Raw genomic sequence first — 22,290 nt, forward strand, 5'->3', positions numbered from 1 at the left:
AATAAGGAGTGCAAATTGCATACGTGTATATGTATTTATGTTATTGTACATATGTAACAGTGTAGATATATAAAATATAAAATAAAAATAAGATGAACCAAATTTATAAAAGCAGTTTATAAAATAAACCGCTATTGAGAGGAATTTTTTTAGTATTTTATTTTTTCCATAAAATGCTTGTATTCAGCCTATTTATCATTTAAAAGTTTCCCTTGCCAGTTTGTCTCTGCTATTAAGAAATAAATTATTTTTTTTAATTTTAGGTATTAAAATATTTATTAAATCCAGAGTCCAAACTCCCACATAGATGGTTTAATTCAGTATAACTTTTTCTACTCCTGTAATCACTTATGCATTTCTATGGATATCAGCTACCCTCATCCTCAGGATTTACATTTCCTTTGGAAAAAAATCATCACACATTGATTTTCATTTTACTTTATATATTACTTTAAAAACATAAAGGTCCACAACTATGCATGAAAGATCCAGGTATAAAAAATAAGTTGAGTATATGTTTTCTAAGATAATTTCAAATTTTCTTCTGAGAAAATTCTTAGTATATTTCATTTCTCTACTTTATTTACTGAAACTTAATAATGATATAAGTAAATATATAGTAATAGCTTTATGCATGAAACTTAATAATGATATAAATTAATATATAGTAATAGCTTTATGCATGATATTATTATAAAGTCGCTTTATGATAATTTAACCAAAATAATCACAAAATATGACAGATTTTCCAATGTTTCTCATAAAGGTACTTAGCTAGTATCTTACACCCTGCTACCTACAATCTTAAAAATTATCCATGTAATTCATTAAATTTTACTCTAAACTTAAATAGCAATTTCAGCATAAATAAAATGACATTTTTACTTCCAAAGTGTTTTTTTATATATGAAAAAAATGTGTCAGATAATGCAGAAAACACTGCTTCCAAAATGTTTTGGAAATTCTTAATTTCCTAAACCTTTTAACCAACATGGAATTTTATGATTTATTCCATTTACAATATATGGACCATGTTGTATACAAGGCTATAAGTAAATAAAATGTGTGTGTGAATATATATACATATTAGGAATATAGTAAGTGAGGAAATAAATAAATGCAATTTTATAGGTATGTGTTCATTATATGGACCTGGGTTTACATACTTCTAAATGCTGTTTAGAGGCAGACATAGTGGCAGGCAAAGAAGGAACACAGAATAAGCATATATATCCGCAGATGGATCATTTTTAGGATTAAGTCAGTACAAAGCAATCCACTTATGCATTTGAGGCATCACTAAAACTGGTTCACTTATTTCATTTTTAATTTTAAAAAAACCACTAGTTGTATTGCAGCTCTGCTTTAGAGAATGACTTTCCAACTCGAACAAGAACTGAAGACCTACCAATATGTCACAGTAATACACTTCATAGTCCTTTTTTCCATTAAACAATATAAAAAAAAAAGAGTATTAGCTACTTTTTGGCATCTTCACACAATAATAGTTTGTAGCTTCTGTAGAGTTTCTGCTGGGCAACAATGGAAAACATTTTATTGGAGGTACGCAGAGCAAAATACAATGTTGATATGCCTGTGTCTTCCGTGATATAAAATAATCTAGTCCCAGGAGCCCTAATTTGCTCCTTTCAGCTATGTGGTGAGGACCAATCTGGCCTATGAACAAGGCTAGTGGAGGTGAGCTGTGCCTTCTGCACCTGCCCTTTTCTTTGCTGACCTCCCCTCCTCTGGGCATGCTGCCCTGGGCTCTCGTACAATTCCAGCACCCAATCTGACTTCAGAGACAACTGTCCCAGAAGTTTTCACTTTTAAATAGTCTCATGGAAAGAAGATGACACTTATAAAAAATGCTCTAAATTAATGAACAATCGAGGAGGGAGCTCTGGAGCTTGCTCTGATGGATCTCTGTGGTCTTGGTGCTACAGGTGCAGGTAAAGGAGGAGTAAATTGAGCACAGTTGTAAAAAAAAAAAAATCAAACAAACAACACAATAAGCAGAGGAAACAGGAAGCCTACTTGATGGATCACATTATTTCAAACTTTCTCCTGGTTACGCAGTGTCTGAGGTTGGCTGAGCTGGGTCATGTGAGTTCAGATATAATAGAGAGTAAAACAGAGATTTGCTCAAGGACTTGGCTTCTTCTATCTCCCAATGAATGTATTATGTTCTACCAGAAGGGAATCTTAGTCTATATATTCCACAAAGAGATTCTAGACTACCATGAACACTTCCCTCAAACAGCCACTCATATGGTACAAATCAGAAATATTTTTCCTGGTGTAATGATGAACAGATGAACAGGCTGAGATTTATAACCTATTTTATAGTTTAAAATTTCCTTCCATAGATCATCTCATTTTTAAGTGACGAGTGTCCCTGTCTTTTTATGCCTTTGTCTTCAGCAGGGGAGATATATATTATGAGTGACTTCTCAAACTCCCTGACGATCTGAGTTGAACTTGTGACAGTACACCCGGTTGTTCCGAGGGACACACCTGGAACAGTTGGCGATCTCCATGCTGGGGCCCTCGCACGGTGAGCCACCACACTGCGGCGTGGGGCTGTCGCAGGAGCGGGCTCGACAGAGGCAGGATCCCACGCTGCTGCCATCCGTGTGCGTGCAGGGTGTCCATGGAGACCACGCCCCGAAGTGCCCATCCACTGTGAGATTCCTGGTCTAGGAAGCAGATACACGTAAGGGCGTCAGCAAGGGCTAGCGCTGCCAGCGTGCGAGGGTGCAAGTGAAAGCTCTCTCACCAGACAAGCGCAGCCCCTTAGGATGTGTTTTATTACCATCAGTAAGGGATGCATGAGAAGGCATTTCAGAGGAAAGCAGCAGAGGTCATAGGTAGAGTTGGGGAGGACGGAGGAAGGCAGGGGGAAAGGAAGAGACAGAGAAAAAGGGGAAGAGGGAGGGAAAGAAGGGGAAGGGAAAGGAGGAGGGGAGGGGCAGGGAATTCGATGGGGAGGAGGAGGAGGCAGGAGGACGCGAGATGGGACCAAGAAGACAGGCGAGAAGAGGAGGATGAGGAGGAGGGAAGAAAGAGAGAGAGGACACCAGGAGGAGAGAAGGCTGCTAGTGACCTGGACATCAGGTTATGACAGAGATGTCCACTGATGTGGGAAATCCAAAAAACAGGAAGAGCCAGCGTGAAAAATCACAGATGTGCAACTCCGTTGCATGTTTATATACCTTTAAAAAAGAAAGCTTGGTGAAGTAGTTACCACGGAAGACGTGGCCTGGCTCTAATGTCACCTCAAACCGACAATATTTAATTCACGACACATTTCAAGCGTGTCTGTGAAGCAACTGGAGCTTGTTAGGTGTTGGGTATGTCCCAGGCAAACCTGCGCCATAATCCCCCTCTGACAGTTCAGGAACCAGAAGGAAGAGCTGAACACACGATTACTACGTGTGTCAAACCCAACGACGGAGTTCCAAACAGGGCCGTGGGAGCAGAGGAGGGGCACTCGACAAGCCCGCGGGGTCTGGGAGGAATGACGAGGGGCCCGTGCTGGGTCTCAGAGGAGGAAGGGCAGACCAGGTTACAGAGCTGACAAGTGCAGGAGGACCCTGGCTGTGCGGTGGCATGACCCTGCGGGGGTACTGAGGGTGGGCAGGCAAGCACTGGCACCCCCTGGGCACATGATGACGAGTCCTTGTGTGGCCAGGCATCAGCGTGTGCTTGTGGCACTGAGGACAGGATGCCTTCCTGCCAGTCTGTTGGGAAAATAGAATAGTTTGGTCAGGACCCTTGCCTTGGGTCCAGTTGGGTGTGGTTCAGCATCCTTTGTAAGCAAATTGTGTGTCTGGAGTTAGTGTGCATGTGTGCCAATGTGTCTTTTTAGTTTTGTTGCTATTCTTGTGTTCTTCAGAGAAAGAGAGAGAGAGAGAGTTTGGTGAAGCAGGCAGGTGGGCGTCTGCCTTGGGCGTCTGTCCTGCACAGCCATGCTTTCCAACCTATGGCTCCGAGGACTTTTTGGCCAGTTACCTAGCTCATAGACCTGCATGAAGGGGTCTGGTGACCCAGCCTGGCATATGAAGAGTTTGTGACCCAGTCTGTGAATCGGCTTGAGGGGTCTGGGAGCTCCAGACCCAGCCCTAGCTCAACACAGTCTGACATGCAGATTTTCTCAGGAGCCTGGGTGTGCTCCCAAGACAAGAGACGCATGGGGCCGTGCCTCAGGTCACTCGCCCCAAAGAGGAATGTCCACTCTGAACAGGGGCAGGAGGAAGGCTTACAGTCCAAACCTCCTTTTTAATCTGGGAAGTTAAGCATCTTCTAGAAAAGCCAACAGATGAAGGGTCTGACAGTGAGTAGACTGCGGGCTCTCGCCTGGCCTCTGCCACCGGCTGTACCCTCCCCTTGGGTTAGGCTTCCATCCTGAACCACTTAATCTGTTTATTCATCCCGATAAAGACTCATCTTCCTCCTGAGCAGGAGACACGTGTTCTTTGGGGGCTACAAACCATGTCCATACTGCACCATTTCAGAATAATGCCCCCATCATATCATGTGTGTGAAAACATGGGCAAGCTTTCCTCTTGATCCATCACTTCTCCAAATGCGACAGGAAATAGTTAAGTATTGAGTGCGCTCATTTCTTCCCACATGGCTGGTTGGCTATATCCATCTGGTACCATTACAACGCTCTTCCTCCTCTTTTCTAGTCAGCTCTCATGTTTTATATCCACTGAGGCGGGTGACTGTGCATTCTCCTCCAGGCCTGGCATTTCTACGAGACGCCATGGCACATGGAGGGATAGAGCCACATTACCTGTTAGAGCAATTCCAAGTGGTGAGCTGGAACCCACCCAGAGTGTGAGTAAGCATACACAGGCAGGCTTTTGCAAAACAGACCCATTTTCCAGGTCCCTATAACCGCCGCCCCCCACCTGCCCCCAGTCTGGCCAAGATAAAAATGTAGCTCCTACTCTGACCACAACGTTCCCTGGGGCCCACAGTGTCTTCTTGGAGAACCAAGCCTTGCATGACAAGGTGATTCACACCCCTGCCATTTGAGATTTTCAACATTCAATCCTTCACTGTGGTTTAACACAGTCCCTCTGCTAACAAATCCTCACGGACTTTTATATCCACATTCCTGCCTGATAAACACACACTGCTACTAGTGTTTGCACTGCAAAAAGCATGAGTCTCTCGCTCGTGGAACCAGCATCAAGTAATAACGGTGATCAGACAGAATATTTGTGTGAGCTTTATACACATAGGTCCATCCTACTTGGACTATTCATACTGATCGTTCCTGTCATTTTTTGGAACAAGCTGTCAGTCGGGGGCAGGTTGTGTTGCTCTGGGGAATCCTGCAGAGCCAGCTCTCTCCTAGCTCCTACCCCTCAGGACCCTGAGTAGGGCTGAGAATAGCACTGACCCCACCACCCACCTGCCCTACAGGGAGTGATAAGAGTTTTCTGCCCTCAAAGAAAATGGCACCTGAGTGCCTGTCAAGTGGCTGGCAGCATAAGCGCCTAATGGAAGGTGAAAGCATTAGTGGGTCACATGGAAACAATGCTGAGCTCCATTTTGGTTTTGCAAACACAGGTAAGTTACCACTCACCTTCTTAAGGCATTCAAATGCTGCTCCACTGTAGAGGGTTAGAAATTTTGATTCTCATATTTTAGGATAGGGTCTTTAGGTAAATACATGTATGGGCAAAAGCTCTCGGGTAGGAGACCACAATCTACAGATAGAGGGCAAAAGTCCATTTAATCAATTCTAATTAAATAATGTTGATTCTCATTTGATTTTAGAATAAGTATTTAGGTAAATGCAGGGATGGGATAAAAGTCTCTGGTCAAGGGGCTACGGTCCACAGACTGCATGGCAACAACCCATCTAATCAACTCTAATCACTGCTTAGCTACGGGATTGTATACTTTAATGATTTTAGAGCTAACAGGTGGTTGTCATACCAATCCTCTTAAGAGATTTTAAGAATTGCTGAAGGGAAAGATATGAAAAGATGTTTGCTAGGAGCAAGCTATCTGTTGGGGGAAACTTTAGAGATAACTATATTTATATTTTATCATAAGAATGCAACTTTTGCTTAAGGAGAGGCTATATTTTAGATAATGATCACAGTTTGACCAACTTAGCTTTTCACAAATTAAACTTTGGAATGTCACATTGTTAATTTTACTGATGTTACTAGTTTCCATTGCTTAAGCTATACTTAGCCATAGATAACTTTTGTAACACTGCCCATGTCCTTGTGTCCTTTTGTAATGATTGAATCCACTGAATTTTCTTGTGAAACTTCCTTGTCTTTACCATAAAAAACAGAGGCTAACTTTGAATCAGGGCTGCACCCAGTTTTCTCCTTCTAACAGAGGGAGCTGCTGAGGTGCAGTCCCTTCGGGCTTCTCACTGCATTCATGATGCTTTGAGTAATCCTTTTTTTGTCTCCATTACACAGTGAGAAGTGTAACACTCCACCTCAGACAGAACCCGGGTCTGGACCATTGGGAACTCAGTTCTCAAGAGTCCACAGACCAGTAGCCTTCCCCATCTGCTGCTGTCATGGAGAGTTTTTCTGAAAAGGGAAATTGAGGACAGGAGTCTCACTAGGGATAAGAGGAGAAAAGGAAGCTTCCACCGTTTTGGACATTTTCACATTAAACAGATTTTATATGTATATATCTATATAAATTAAATATATATATATATATATATATATATATATATATATATATATATATATATATATATACGTATATTAATTGCCGGTAAGTTTGGCTCATTGGCTGGATTTGTACTGGAATACAAAGTGTTTCCTAACAGGCTAGTTACTGATGGAAGGATGAACTGTGGATAGAAGAGATTTCAGAGAACAGCTGTATTGTGCTAGTGGGTGCCAGAGGGCTGGGGGCTGCCATGTGCATGACATATGGGCAGGTGGTTGTACCTCCTAACTCCCCCAAATACATACATTTAAAAAAGTCACAGTTCATCCAAAATGATGCATAAACCTAAAGAGATTAAAAATAAGTAAGTTTTTAAAGCAAAGCATGAAAAAACAACCCAAGCAGTATATTTACTCAAAACATGAACATCTGTGTAATTTAACACATTATGCAGACCCTAAAATTTTGTATACAATACCTCCTCCTCCTCTGCAGGCCCATTTTTCTGTGGACTAGACTGTGATCCAGCCTAATGTTGGAGAGAAGGAGACAGAAGAATCTAGAACATCATGACAGTGTCAAGAAAAGGGAGCCCCACAAGTTACAAAACACAAAATAACATGGCTTCATGCCACAGGTGGGGTCCCAGAGACAAAGGAGCTGTGACTTAAGCACAGGCATTTGTCATGACCCTGGCAGGAAACGGAAGCCATAGTCCGTGGGACTTTGAAAAGAGTGTGGTGAAGGCCCATTGGGCAGAGTTGTGGGCTGGGTTAAAGGGATCTCAAGGGACGCCAAAGCCCCCAGGGATGAACAACACAAAAACCAGGCCACCCTAGGCCTGCAGGTGGGAGGGAGGAAGGGTTGTTGGAGCCAAGTGAGGGCTGGAGCCTGGAAAGGAGCTGCCAGGCAGGAGTAGTTGTCATGGTGTGAAGCCCCAGCCAGAGCTGCAGCCTGACCTAAAGAGGGTCAAGGAGAAATACCCAGCCTCGCTCCTCCTGCCCAAGCCTCCCATTGGCTGAACCCAAGACAACAAGACAACAAGGGAGGGGAGGACTGAACAATCTAGGGTGAGAAAGGTCAGGCCCTTGGGGCAGAGCGGGTGGGGAAGGGGAACGGAGCTGACCAGCACAGTGACCTGTAGGAGGCGTTCTGATACTTCCAGTCACTTCCGTTTGCCTGAGTCCTCTGTGTAGGTCAAGGTGCTTTGGGATTTTTTGAAGGTTTATGAATCTCCCCAGTATTAATCAGAAACTTTTGAGAAGGAAGACTGGGGACAGATTAGAGGATCTGGGGAAAAGGAGATTCTCGCCAAGCCCCGTTGGTCTCCATTTCCTTGTCTAGACTAGAAAAGAAATGGGCAGGGAGACTGCTAGGTGTGCTTCCGCTATAAGAGGTCATGAGGAAATTCAAAATGCATGACAGTATAGATGACAGAAAAATCTAACAGTCTGATGCTAGGAAAAAGATGAATGAAGATGGAAATAGAAATCACTCAGAATTCCAGTCCCCAGTGTCTTTAAAACAAATCTCCTGTCCTGGAGGGAAACTGAGCATCTCAGTTTTTGCAACTCAAAAGAGCATAAGGCAGGAAAACCAGCAGGGTGGACAGGTTTCCTGAAGGGAATAATTTGGTGGGTTGGGCTGGCCCCACCAGCCACGCCTTTAGACAGGACATGCCTGAGGCCAGGGGGTGAATCAGGCATTGCTAAATGTCCCTGGGGACAACATTTCCACCAGTTGAGAACCACCACACTAGATATATTTTTTTTTCTTTTGGTCTGGCCTGAGACAACAGGGTCTTAGGTAAAAAGATGCTGTAAATATTCCCTTTCCTAATATATGGATGGGGAAAAGATGAGCTGATAAGAATGACACAGGAAAATAGGGAAGGAACTTGAAATAAGTGCTGGCTCATGAAAGGATGAAGAGAAATGAGGCAATAAAATCGAACAGTGATAGCAATAAAATACTAGAAAGGAAAGAAACCGCATTGAGTACATCATTAGGGAGAGCACACAGTCGTTGTAATCCTGCAAGATAAGAATGTGGGCTTCAGTTTCTGGCCAGGAATAGCTGTAGATTTTGAGGGGTAGTATTTTCAATCCAGGGCCATTGCCATTGGTTCCATAGAATTTCAGAGCAAGAAGAACTTGTAATTCTCAGAAAAGCACATGAGCAGGTAGGTGAGGCCTCTGCATTGCATTTAACCACGTGCTTGTTTTGATCCCTAATATATTAGTCTGAGAATCTGACTACAAAATAGAACTGTGAATAACGGTGTAAGTTCTGCGGCTTTGCTTTTTCATACAAATAGGTATGTATGTATTTTCTCAGCTTTCCTTAAACAGACCTCAACAACAAAACTATCTAAAATAAATTCCCTGTAGATGTGTAATATTCTGGGTTTCTTCCAAGTAACTTTCCATCGGGGGTATATACTTTATACTATTAAATATTAAACCACAGTTAAGCATATGCTATGTATTGATAGTTTAGTATGCGACAAGCACTGTGGCTTATACATATTAACTCTTTGAATCTTCACTACATCCCTACCATTTATATCCCATTTTACAGATGGGGAAACTGAGGCATACATGGGATAAGCAACTTGCTCAAGGTCACTCTGGTTGTATAAGACCCAACGAATCAGTCCAAATTGGCTGATAGCAGAGCCTGTGATCTCAGCCACTTAATTCTGTAATGTGATTCCCAGATCCTTCTTTGATGAGTCTTGAAGAAATCACTTCATTTAATTTTATCCCCAATTGTGTAATAGCAAATTTCCCTTCACCTAGTAAATAATGGATTTCCAAGTGCTAGCTAAGGAAGATCCAATTTTTGTTAACAAGCTTAATCCATAATCTCATGTTTGATTTATTCGTGTGTAATTCATTCATTTGCAACTGAACAAGGAGCAGATGCATTTGGTGAGTACAAAGGTTCCTGGAGCACATCTTTAGGTTCTTACTGTACTTCAACCATTATTCTCTTATGACTAAATTTAAGTCTTATATTTTCTATTTCAAATACTTTTTCAGAAGCTAAAACTCTTCCTTTATTTATTGTCAAAGTTTCACGTACCTTTTGCCAGAGATTGTAACAAAACAGGATATTGAATATGCTCTTCAGGACAGCCTGTCTCAACTTAATATCACCCCTAAGCCTATCTTTACAAATGAATTACAACATGAAGGAAAAACAACACCTTCAAAGCGAACTAAGCTGGAATGCCCTGTGCGGCATCTGATAGGATGGGTAAATAGGGGCAATCTTTACTCAACACCTCTGAGTCCCAGTTCTTTGATCTGTAAAATGGAAGCAATATTGTCCCCCCTGGGGTCACCATGTACATTAAATGAGATAATCCATTAAAAGTTGCCAAACCTGGCACTAAGCACATGGTCTAGACACACACTTCAACTTTGGTTCCCTTTTCCTTCTCTTGCAGTGGATTTCATTACAAAATTCAGAAATAACATTTTGCCTGCTCTGTGAGCATAATGTTCAGAATGACAACTGAGTCACTGGTCTAGCTGTCATTCACTGTTCTGGGGAGATCTTGAGAGCTGGGAATGGCATGATCCTGTAGATTAGGGGTAATGTCAGAAATACTGAGTTTATGGTTTCTTTCCCGGTGCAGTTTTAGAGCTCTGGATCTATGGTGTTTAGACTCTGGTCTATGGTGTCTACATGTAAAGGGAGGGTTTGAGCTCAATCACTGCTAAAGCCCCCTTTCACCCCAAAGATGCTGGTTGCACAGTAGCCTGGGAAGAAAAATCTTGTTAGTGAGAAACCCTTAGGTGTTTATTTGGTCTACATATTCTGCCTGTTATTGCTTGACATATTTTGGAACAGGGACTCATTGTATGATATGGTATACTGGTAATCATGTACCCCCAAAGGATATGGATGGTATTCATGCATAAATAAAGCCTGAGTAGACATATATATTACTTTAATGAGTCTAGATATGCCAATTTAGATCTTACTCAAGCACTTCAAATCCCTTAAACTGAGAGTGATGTTTTCAATTACAATTACACAAGCAAACAGAGCATTATCAATATGTCACTAACCTCTTGCCCTGTCTTCTGGACTACAGAAACCCAGAAACATTTTAAAGTAGGGATCTTTTAGTGGAAAATAGGTCTTCTTTAAATCCCTAAATCCCTGGGAAGGTTGCTTGGGGGTCCCATTTCCAACGTGAACTCTGAGGAGTGAAGGATCTAAGCCCGTGCTATGATTTGAATGTGCCTCCTCCAAAATTCAGATGTTGCCAATTTGACAGTATTAAGAGGTGGGTCTTTAAGAGATGACTAGGCCACGAGGTCTCCTTCATGAATGGGATTAGGAGCCCTCATAAAAGAGTTTGATGGAGGAAGTTGGTTCTCTCTTGCCCACATGAGCCTTCTACCACATGAGCACACAGCAAGAAGGCTCTCACCAGACCAAATTCTAGAACTTGATCTTGGCCTCAACAGCCTCCAGAATTGTGAAAAATCAATTTCTGTCCTTTTTAGATTACCCAATCTCAGGTATCCTGTTATAGCAGCACAAACATACTGAGACAGCCATAAATCACAGCACTACATGGAGTTGACTGGAACATTAACTCTGGGAAACTCACCTGTGCTATGTCCTTGGTGCAAGGTCTGTGAAGATTTACCTGGTAGAGTCACACACGAGGGTCTGAGGTGGACTCATCATCAGCCACATCCCTCTAACTCTGACCAAGCTCCGTGAAGCAGGATCTTCTCTCTTTCACTATCCTACTTGCACTTTTACATGGGTTATAAGACCCTTGGTCTCACTCAAAAATCCCTCGGCTTACTAAGCTTAATTAATTCCCTTTGGATAAAGATATATATTGATGTGTGCATATGTAGGTAAAGAAAGAAAAGTATTAACCGATTATAAGAGTTTTCTTTTTTCTTCTTGATATTTTAACATCTCTGAAATTAGTTGGCATCTCACAAGCCATAGCAGCATTATTTTTCTTAGCAACACATAAAGCAGCAGTATATCAGGGTACTTCAAAAAGTTCACAGAAAGGTTCATATGATCTTTCAATTCTATTTTTCCACACTCTTTCTGAAGTGCCCTCATACTTCACAACCAATGGCATATCACAAATGTCGAAATATGGTAGACTTGGCCAATAAAATCAAGCCTTTCTTCCATTTTGGCAAAAAATTTTCTAAAAAACAGGGAAGCAAATTACATTTTTAAAAACACTTCTCTAAGTTAGGACTGCTCTACATTAATGCCAATTTATTTTCATCCAGCTCATCTCTTTCTAAGAGAGATTATTTGAAAGGAATGTATAATTAAAATAGTAGCTTGACAATATAGTATTTCCCATTTTCTATATGATAGCTAATATAAATCAGAAAAATATATGGTTTCCTTTCCTGCTCAAAACGACATAATCTATTGTTTACTGTGGACTTCTTGGTATATTCTTATCAAGAGTATATCTTGATATGTGACAAAATACATTGGGTGAGAAGAGCGCGATGGTTTTGTATCATGAAATTACCTTGTATCAGAAGACACAGACGTTACGAGTGTTTTACTGACAGGAAGTCAGAGATCACATCTCAGCTATATTTTTAAAGCAGAAATAGTGGAGGGAGCATCCCCGAAAACAGGGCAGGTTGCCCTCTGATCTTGCTTGAGTTTTTAACAGAAACTATTCTCTCAGCAGCAGGAAAAAACTTTGTAGTGACAACCCTCTGGTCACTTCTTAAACATTTTTTTTACTGTAGGAATATACAAGACTAAAAATTTACAAGACTGCAAAAATATACAAGATGTGTATTTGTTATAAACCAAGTGGGTGTGTATTTCCCATTACATAATTAGCATCTCTCAGATATACACATGCTGTAAAAACCATGGGTCCTACGCCAATGACCTTATTGGCTCAGGAGTGGTGCAATTGTCTTTTGCCTTTTTTACCATTAAAAATGCAAGATCAAAGACCTACAAGAAGATGTGCTGCTTCTTCTGAAGTGCATGTCTGTTATGTGGGGCTACATTTCAGATATTACACATTGTTTTATCCAGCTGCAAAGAATTTAAAGTGAACACCTTTGTGCTCTTAAAGTGTTGTTCAGAAGTGAGAAGGACTTAGCACAAACACTGGCAGTTTTCTAATCATTTTCAAGAGTCACTGCAAAAAAATTTTGTTTCTAACTCATAGATCTGAAGTTAAGTAACCAAAAAGACTAATAGCTAACTCCATGTCAAAGCTTTCTAGAACCTGGAAGTGATGACACATATGCCTCTGTAGTGAGGGCCTCATGATCCTGTGCCAGCACTGCGGGAACAGTACTGGGTTGAAGAGCACACTTCACTCTGGTTTTCCCACTTACAAGTGGAAGGATAGGTAGGCTTCATGAACACGTGGTCTAGATCATGGAAAGAGTCGGTCCCCTGACAGTCCCCTGACTGTTCCCCTGCCTCTGGCAGCTCTAATGCATGGGAGAAACAAGCACTGCCCATACCAAACATGCTTCTTCCCTGCTCACTTGTCCTGCAGAGATTCGCCAGAACTGACAGACAGAGATCACTAGTTACGTGACTCGATAACCTTTCAAACATGTGGAAGTTAATAGCTGTTGCTCATATGCTTCGAGAACAGAAGAAAGAGTTTGAGGTTTCTGGATAAAGGGTTCTAAAGTCAAAAAACAAACAACAGCCACAGCAAAAAGCCAACACCACCAAAAATAAAACAAGGCAAAAGAATCCCCCAAATTTGGTTCCTCCAAATGAGGACCCAAACAAGTAGGTCAGCAAAGGAAACTGTGGAATCTGCTTTTCTTGGATTCACAGTTTGGCTCTAAATACAGGGAGTTTCTGCTGATTCCACAGGGTTTAACGTGGGAAAGCACATGAGACTGTTTCTCCCACAGCTTCCTGTGACCCCGAGCAGGATCTGTGAGTCTGCCCACACAAAGGTCAAAGCAATATCCTTTAGTTTATTTTTTTCAAATCCTTCCTTATGTCAGCTTCTGGAATTATAGCTCCCAAGGGAAATTTATGGGTGTGGAAGTTCCTACTTTATTAGTGCTACAAGGGGTAAAATAGTCCATACCAAACCCTGGAGGGACAACAAAATCTAATAATAAAACACACATATTACCCTCCATTATCAAACCAGCACTGTTTTCTCTTACCACATTTCTCTTCCAAACAGACAAAAAGAGTGTGGCAGCATGCTGGGTGGCCCTTGTGCAAGCTAAGAGCCTAATGAATCCAGAGAACGCAGACTGGGTCTGCAGGAAAGGTTCTAATCTGACAAGGTGTTGACACCACAACTGTGTGGGTGGGGATCAGCAGCAGAGCAGAGCTCCCACAAGAAGTAATTGGATAGGCCAGAGAAGGTGGGCACCTACCGGGCAGGTGGAGATGCTCTGTTCCCACTGTGACATGCTCAGGCTCTCCTCGAGGCTCGTGCATTTCTTCATCACCATGTCCCAGCCACAGTAAGGGTCCTGGGCCCCTATGCAGGTGCTGGAAACACACACCAAAGGGTCAACAGAAAGGCAGCTTTACTCATCCCTAGAGAGGCAAGCCAAGGCAAGCCTTGTCTGGCAGAGGTGGGCATAGGAATCAGCCATGAGAACCAGCAGGTATTTATTTAGTCTGCTCACAGGAGAACACAGCTCTCTGTAAACACCTGTAAGTATCTAATTAAAATTAAATCATTTATTTTGGTTGAAATATCTATATTTTATCTAACATATATAGGACAGATGACTAAATGAGCCAACATGAGCATTTCGGTGTCATTAACAGAGCTAAACTCAGAATTTTACAGTGCTCCAAAATGATATTGTTGTTATCATCATCATCACCTTTACCTCCACTACCACCATCATAAGCACCTCTACCACCACCACCACTCCCACCATCGTCATCACCACCACCTCCACCACTATTATCACCACCACCATCACCACCATCATCACCATGACCATCACCATCATCATATCATCACCACCACCATCATCACTATCATCACCACCACCATCATCACTATCATCACCACCATCATCACCACCATCACCACCATCATCACCATGACCATCACCATCATCATATCATCACCACCACCATCATCACTATCATCACCACCACCATCATCACTATCATCACCACCATCATCACCACCATCACCACCATCATCACCATAACCATCACCATCATCACCATCACCACCACCATCACCATCATCACCACCACCATCACCACTACCACCACCACCACCACTATCATCACCATCACTACCACCATCACCATCACCACCACCACCATCATCACCACCACCACCACCACTATCATCACCATCACTGCTATCATCACACGATCACCACCACCATCACCACCACCACCACCACCACCACCATCATCACCATGATCACCACCACCATCATCACTATCATCACCACCACCATCATCACTATCACCACCACCACTATCATCACCACCACCACCACCATCATCATCACCATCACAACCACCACCTCCAACTCCACCACCATTATCACCACTATTCCCAACATCATCATCATCTCCACCACCATCACCTACACCACCATCATCATCACCTCTACCACCATCACAACCACCACCTCCACCTCCACCATCATCATCATTACCATTCCCTTAATAACAGGTATTATCGTTGAACACCTACTATATCAAACTATTACATCATTTAGACACCTAGATAACTTGGATAGGCAGGCATTATCATTTTCACTGTATTTACCATCAGCAGCAGGAGCAGCAGCACTGCCACCATTATGATTATTATCACCACTTTATTCATGAGATCACTGAGGCACAGAAAATTTGAGAATTTCCCCAAGGACAAGCAGGTATATCCAAAACACTTCCATGTGATTAGTTCAAATTCCATAAAATAAAGATGTCTTTCTTTTGAGTACTGTAACTTAAAAATGTATTAAAATTCTCAATTTAATAGTAGCTTTGTATAGCTATGTTTCTAATACCCACCATGTTATATCAGAAGTAGTGTAGGTGGTAGATATTTTATTTTAGCTTCGTCTAAATGAAAGAGTTCATACACAACATGGGCATTATCCAATGAAGATTTTGGTTCCTACATTATAAATACGAGAGAAGGTGAATGGGAGAAGAAGACAGATGTAACACTGAAGATGTAAAAATATACAGAAGACGCCACAGGCAAACAGGCCATTGAACACCCAGAAATTCTCTGAAGGGGCCAAGAAGTCAGATGTGCTAGAAATGGACATGAAGACAGGGAGGCAATGCCAGACATCCTCTCCCTAGCCATAGGATGCCCCTGACAGCAAGAGAGGATGGACTGGAAATCATACAAGGGTTCAGGGAGGTAGTATAAGAAAGAAATAATACATGGTTAACACTACTTATAAGAAATAATCATAGTTAACACATCCAACACAGTAACCATATAGAAAGCACCATTCTAAGAACGTGACCTATGTTAGGTCATTTAAACCCCATCAAAACCTTGTAAATATCAATTAGGCACTATATTTATTCCAATTTTAAAGTGAAGAAACTGAGGCAGGGAAGGGCCATTGTGAAGGTTGCACATGGAGAGAAGAGATGTTTATAGATGATAGATCTAGTGGCAGAGGTTGAAAACCATTCTTTATTGCTATTATACAATTATTATTTATGAACTACGTAAAGAAGTTCAAACAGGAATGGTTAAAAAGATTGATTTTCAGCAGTAGGGCTAGGATGGGGTGCAGAGGGATGTTGAACAATTACCTGTCATTATAACCTCATTAGAACTCTTTGATATGTGACCATGTGCATAAATTATTTTGAATCAAAAATTCAAATAAGACAGTTATAAAGGGCAAGGTGGAAAGCCTCTCTTCCCCAGTCGTAGGTACTGTTCATATTACCTTTTATATTGTGGAGACATTTTCTCCATATATATAAGCATGGGGCATATTCTATATAAACACCTATATTATTATTGTTCATATGCAATCATATGATTTATATCATTCTATATAATAACTATATGTAATACTTACACATTTTGTACACACTGCTTCTTGTTTTGCTTTATACACCTAATAATATATCATCACACTGTTCTTGTCCATAAACATAGCTCTGTTTTATTCCTTTTAAGAGCTGTATACTGTTCCATTTCTTTAATGGAACGGCATTTATTTAAATTTCTCCTGTAAAACCAAGGCTGCAATGCTCACTTTTGTGCAGGTTTTCTATGTGCTAAAATCCTGTAAGTGGAATTGGTGAGTTAAAAGTGGTGGGCATTCATTTTGCACCAACCAATAATACGGGGGCACCTCTTTCACCTCACCCTGATCCACACTGGATGTCACCGTTTTGGTTTTTTTTAACTTATTCTTTCTGGAAGATGAAAAAACAGAATTTCTCAGTCTCCTGTTTTCATTTTTTGCAACAGTGAGTTAAGACTTAGCATGTGTACACTTACTGACCATCTGTATTTCCTTTTGTGTAAACTCCTGTCTATATTCAAATCCTGCTTTGGTCTTGTTTCATGGGTTATTGGCTTTTTACATGGTCATTGAAAGGGAAAATTTCTTAATTTTAAGATACACAATCTAGTAACTACTTAAAAATTTGGGGGAGTGGGGGTGCAGGGGATAGGGAAAATGAGAATTCACCCTCACAACCAATGATGGTGTGAGACAGTAAAAAGTGTGCATTTTTGTGTCTACAAAATAAGGCCAGGGGTCAGTGAACTCTGAGTGACTGTGCATGTGCAGATGCACTGTTCTGTGGGAAAATACCCAGAGAAAGTTTCTGGAAATCTGGAGACCTTTTAGGTGTGACCTATGAGACAGACCTGAATGAGGTCAGGACTAAGGGTGGAACTAAGACCCCCTCTGTTTCCTGCTGTGACCTCACCCGTAAGTGACAGTGAGATCAGGGGCTAGGAATGTCCTAGTCCTACTAAACTCATCAAAGTGACGCATTTATGTTTGCGGCTCCTAAAGCGAAACCGTGATTATTTGATAAGGAAGTAAGCTAATTACTTAATAAGGAAGTAAGCTAATTACTTAATAAGGAAGTAATTTCTTACTGCTGGCATGATACAGTATATATCACACATCGGAATTCTCTATGCATGATCCCATTTTCATGTTGGTGGGTAAATATGGCAGAGATACACTTAGAAAATCATTCGAAAGGTCTAAATTCCTTCTCATGTTTCTTATTAAAACAATGTGACCATTAGGTTAAATTAAACTTCCAAAAGGGAAAAATTTCAGACTCCTTAACTTTGCTCCAGGCTTCCCTCTGCGAAGTTGCCTGGAGACCTGAAACAATGGCACAGTGTTAAAGGGAAGTATTTCAAGCTGCTTTAAATGAAAAGCTGCCTTTAATAACATCTCTTTCTCCCAATAATGCTGATGGCTCTACATGTTCTTAACATTCCACTTATCCCGTAAAAAATTAAAACTTCTACACAAACACAAATGCCCATTCAATAAAAACACCACGTATATATGAATACAACTTCCTCATATGAAATATTTCACACTATGAGCCAAATTCTGATGAGCTCTACCTTTATTCTAAATTGTACTTTAAGAAAAACTGATCCTCACAAGTTACTGTTTTTGGAAGGTGGGTCTCTTAGACTGTGTGGAAATCAAGAGTTTCTTATTTATGCAGCCATCATGAAAGCAGCTTTGTTTTATTTTGAAAATGTTTTTTCCTTGTGGAATGATTGAATCAAGCTAAGATTTTTATTAAAAATATTCATTATACATATATCATAGCATCACTTCATACCCCATCAATACATATAATTATAACTTGTCAATATCCAATCAGAACTTTAAGGCATTTGAAAGTATCTGAATTCAATGAACAATGTTGGTCATAATCCAAAGGCTTAATTTTGAAAGCACATTTACTAAGAGTATGTTTTAGAGCTAAACAAACACATAGAGGTAGCCTTAATTCTGGAAGAAGGATAACCTACTTTCCTTTTATCATGACAATGACATTTCTCTCTCTCTCTCTCTCTTTCTCTCTCTCTCTCTCTCTCTCTCTCTCTCTCTCTATATATATATATATATATATATATAAATTCTTCCTTTACATTTTAAAATTTGCAGTTATGGTGTTTGTTAATTTGAGTAATAGGAAAAATAGGTATATTCACTAAAATATTTTCACTTTATTTCTGAAAAGTTGGGATTTATTACTGAGTATGACACCTTTGCATATTAAATTATCTCGGTATAGATGACTTTATCTGGCTCGTTTTTGTCACACTAATTGTGATTATATCAGTTTATTTTTGATATTAAGAATTTTTCCATATGAACAAAATGTATTCATTAAACATTATTAAAGTACTTCAATCCTTCATTCATTCAGCATAAACTTATGAGCACCTGCCATGAACTAGACCTTGAAAGTGCTGACTGTACCATGGCAAACAAAACAGACACAGTCACTGCATTCAAAGAGCTTACCATTAAGCAAAAGAAATATACATCAAAGATTTACACTGATAAATATCAACAACAGTTAGTCGCAAAGAAAAAATCCAAAGGGCCTATGAATGGGGAATCCCCACTTAGATGGGTGTGACTGAGGAATGCATTGTAAGATGTCCACAAATCCTTCAATTGGTAAATCCAACTCGAACATACATTTTTTTTTTTTTTTTTTTGGTTTCCTCTTCTACAAAACTGGAATGCTAATAACCGCCCCCCAGGGCCATTTTGACAGTTAAATTACATCATGTAGTAAATAAGAAAAAGTTTTTTGAGACTGGATATGTGCAGTTGTTCTGATTAGTCCCTAAACAGTCCATGAATGCAAAGGGCTCTTTATTTAACAAAGCCATGTGACACACCACAATGCATTCCATTAAATAGTGCAAGGTATTTCAAGCACGCGTTCGGACCAATCAATAATGACATTTTGACTCTCTGTGCAAGGCACAGTGCCATGTGTTGAAGAACACAAATGACTCTGTGGTCTAGTAAGGGAGCAAGAACACGTTCATGCATGTCACCAGACAATGACACAGCGAGGGATAAGCAGGGAGTGAGATGCTCACACACTAAAGCTACAAGACTCATAGGACAGAGAGGCAAGCCACAGAGCTGCAGGAAGAGGCGATGCTCAGGCTGGCTTGGATGATGGCTAGGGTTTAGCTGAGTGAGAAAAGCATCGTTGGTCATGTGGCCCTAGGAAGGACAGCATGAAGGTTGTGTGCACATGGCATGATCAAGTCAGTAGAGGACCGTGGCCGGGCTGTGGTTTCCTTAGGGTTTAAGTGAAGTGTAATGACGTGAATAAAATGTTGGGGTTTTGCTTAAGCAGGAGAAATGTGGCTGTGGTATACAGGATGTGTTAGAGAGTGAACCAACTAGAAGATTAATTTATAATTCCCAAGATGAATTGGGGTACAACTCCAATTGTCACAGCATTTTTTAAGTTAGAACACACACCAAATAAAAGAAGATATAATTACTAGTATAGTAAAAAATACATGTTTATATTCACTACGCATATCTTGCTAAGGCATTCAATAATAATTCATGTTACATGCTATGATTTGCAGATAAAATTAATAAACTAGATGTCAATTGGTGACTAACTTTTAATGTTTTTCCTTTATTAAAAACCATTCACTATTGGCATATCATTAAGTGACACTGATTAAATACAATGACATTTTTATATTTTAATTTGCTTTCAATATTAATTTAATAATTGATAGACGAGTACAGTGCTATTAATATGAGTACTAAGCAAATTTTTTTTAGTTATAATCTTAATAGGCAGATATAATGCTCAAATTTTCATAAAAAATGTTTTAAAAGTGCATGAGATTTATATAAATTTTACAGTGATGTATTTTGGGAAAATTGATAAAAAAAAAAATAGTGACAAGAGTAGAGCACATTTGAAATACTCAAGCCAAAAGTACTTTCTGGAATCTGGTAATTGCAATTAACGTGGGGCGCCAGCTTTGGCTTCTGGCCTGATGCAGACACCCCACTTCACCCCATCATCATGCACTGATCTGTTTATCTTGGCCTCTCTGTGGGCTTTAGTAACTGTGATCTCTTCTCTAAAACAAACACAAAATTTCTCTGGAAAGGCCAAGTTTGCCCCCAGGATGAAGCCCTCCAGGAGGGCAGCCTAGCTAAGGCTAGTACTGTACTCAGGGTCCAAAACCAGGACACAGGAGGCACAGGGAGCATCCACTGACCAAGATAAGCCCTTCACAGCTCAGAGAGGTTGAAGCAGTCACCGGGAGTAATGATCAGAAAGATCTGTGTCCACGTGCTCAAGAAGGAAAACAAAGAATGACCGGTCACTTCTTTCAGGAAAAGCCCACACCTTTGACATTCTATATTCTCTATTCTGTAAAATGGACATAATTCTAGGTACCTCCAAAGTCGACCCTCCCATGGTCTCCTCTCCCCCTGGCCCATCAAGAATAAAAACAAGACACAATTACTTCTCTGCCATATCACACGTTTTTCCAAAAGAAATGCTTCTGTGAAAGAAGGTTTAATGGTCAACAGTTACACCTGAGGAATGCAAAAGGTGTCAAATAGCACATTTTAAGTTTTACACAAAACTGTAAAGGACAGTAAGTTCAAAGGGGCAAAAAAAATATTGTTCTGTTTCCTTATAATTCACCTCACTTAACACTGCAGCACTCTTTACAATAGCCAAGAGTTGGAACCAGCCCAAATGTCCATCATCGGATGAGTGGATACGGAAAATGTGGTACATCTACACAATGGAATACTACTCAGCTATAAAAACGAATGAAATACTGCCATTTGCAACAACATGGATGGATCTTGAGAGAATTATATTAAGTGAAACGAGTCAGGCACAGAAAGAGAAATACTACATGTTCTCACTTATTGGTGGGAGCTAAAAATTAATAAATAAATTCACACACACACACACACACACACACACACACACACACACACACACAAAACCGGGGGGGGGGGGGAGAAAAGATATAACAACTACAATTACTTGAAGTTGATAAAACAAGCAAACAGAAAGGACATTGTTGGGTGGGAGGGAGGAGAGGGAGGAGGGAGGGAGGTTTTGGGAAGGGGCAACAATAATCAACCACAATGTATATCGACAAAATAAAATTTAAAAAAACAAAAAGAAAAACAGTGTGCCCACAACTGAACAGATGAGGCTTAATGCCAAGGAATCCTCCCCACGGCACAGCCCACGCCATGGGAAGAACACTGGCTACAAATGTTGTATCTACCTTGAATTTGGATTCCCTGGGGCCCTCCCCCACTGCCAGGTCCCCATGATGGTGGCAAAGGTAAGCACTTGACTCTCCTCATGCCTGGCCCTGTGTAGCCTCCCTCAGGGCCCAAATCTCAGTCCCTTTTGTATGGATAGATACACATTCACTTGAGGCCGGGAACTACTGAACATGGATCCTCCCGCTAATTGGATAGGTCAGGCTGACATCACTCACCATGCACATGACACAGTCATGGTGGACTCTCACAAACTGTTGGAAAATTCATTTGCCCAGACAGACAAGAGTCAGGTGAACAA

General features: G+C 40.8%; 1 protein-coding gene across 2 annotated transcripts in view; it reads right to left on the reverse strand.

The window, feature by feature from the left end:
• The window catches only part of SEMA5A (semaphorin 5A), a 484,391-nt gene that overhangs the window by 67,682 nt on the left and 394,419 nt on the right, over positions 1–22,290 (reverse strand). For both annotated transcript variants that reach the window (XM_063085994.1, XM_063085995.1), the window contains exons 13-14: positions 14,076–14,193; positions 2,518–2,699 (exon numbers count right to left, since the gene is read on the reverse strand). In XM_063085994.1, coding sequence (XP_062942064.1) covers positions 2,518–2,699; positions 14,076–14,193 — 300 coding nt within the window. The remainder of the gene's footprint in view (positions 1–2,517; positions 2,700–14,075; positions 14,194–22,290) is intronic.

Source organism: Cynocephalus volans, chromosome 2, assembly GCF_027409185.1.
Source record: "Cynocephalus volans isolate mCynVol1 chromosome 2, mCynVol1.pri, whole genome shotgun sequence".
Lineage (NCBI taxonomy): Eukaryota > Metazoa > Chordata > Mammalia > Dermoptera > Cynocephalidae > Cynocephalus > Cynocephalus volans.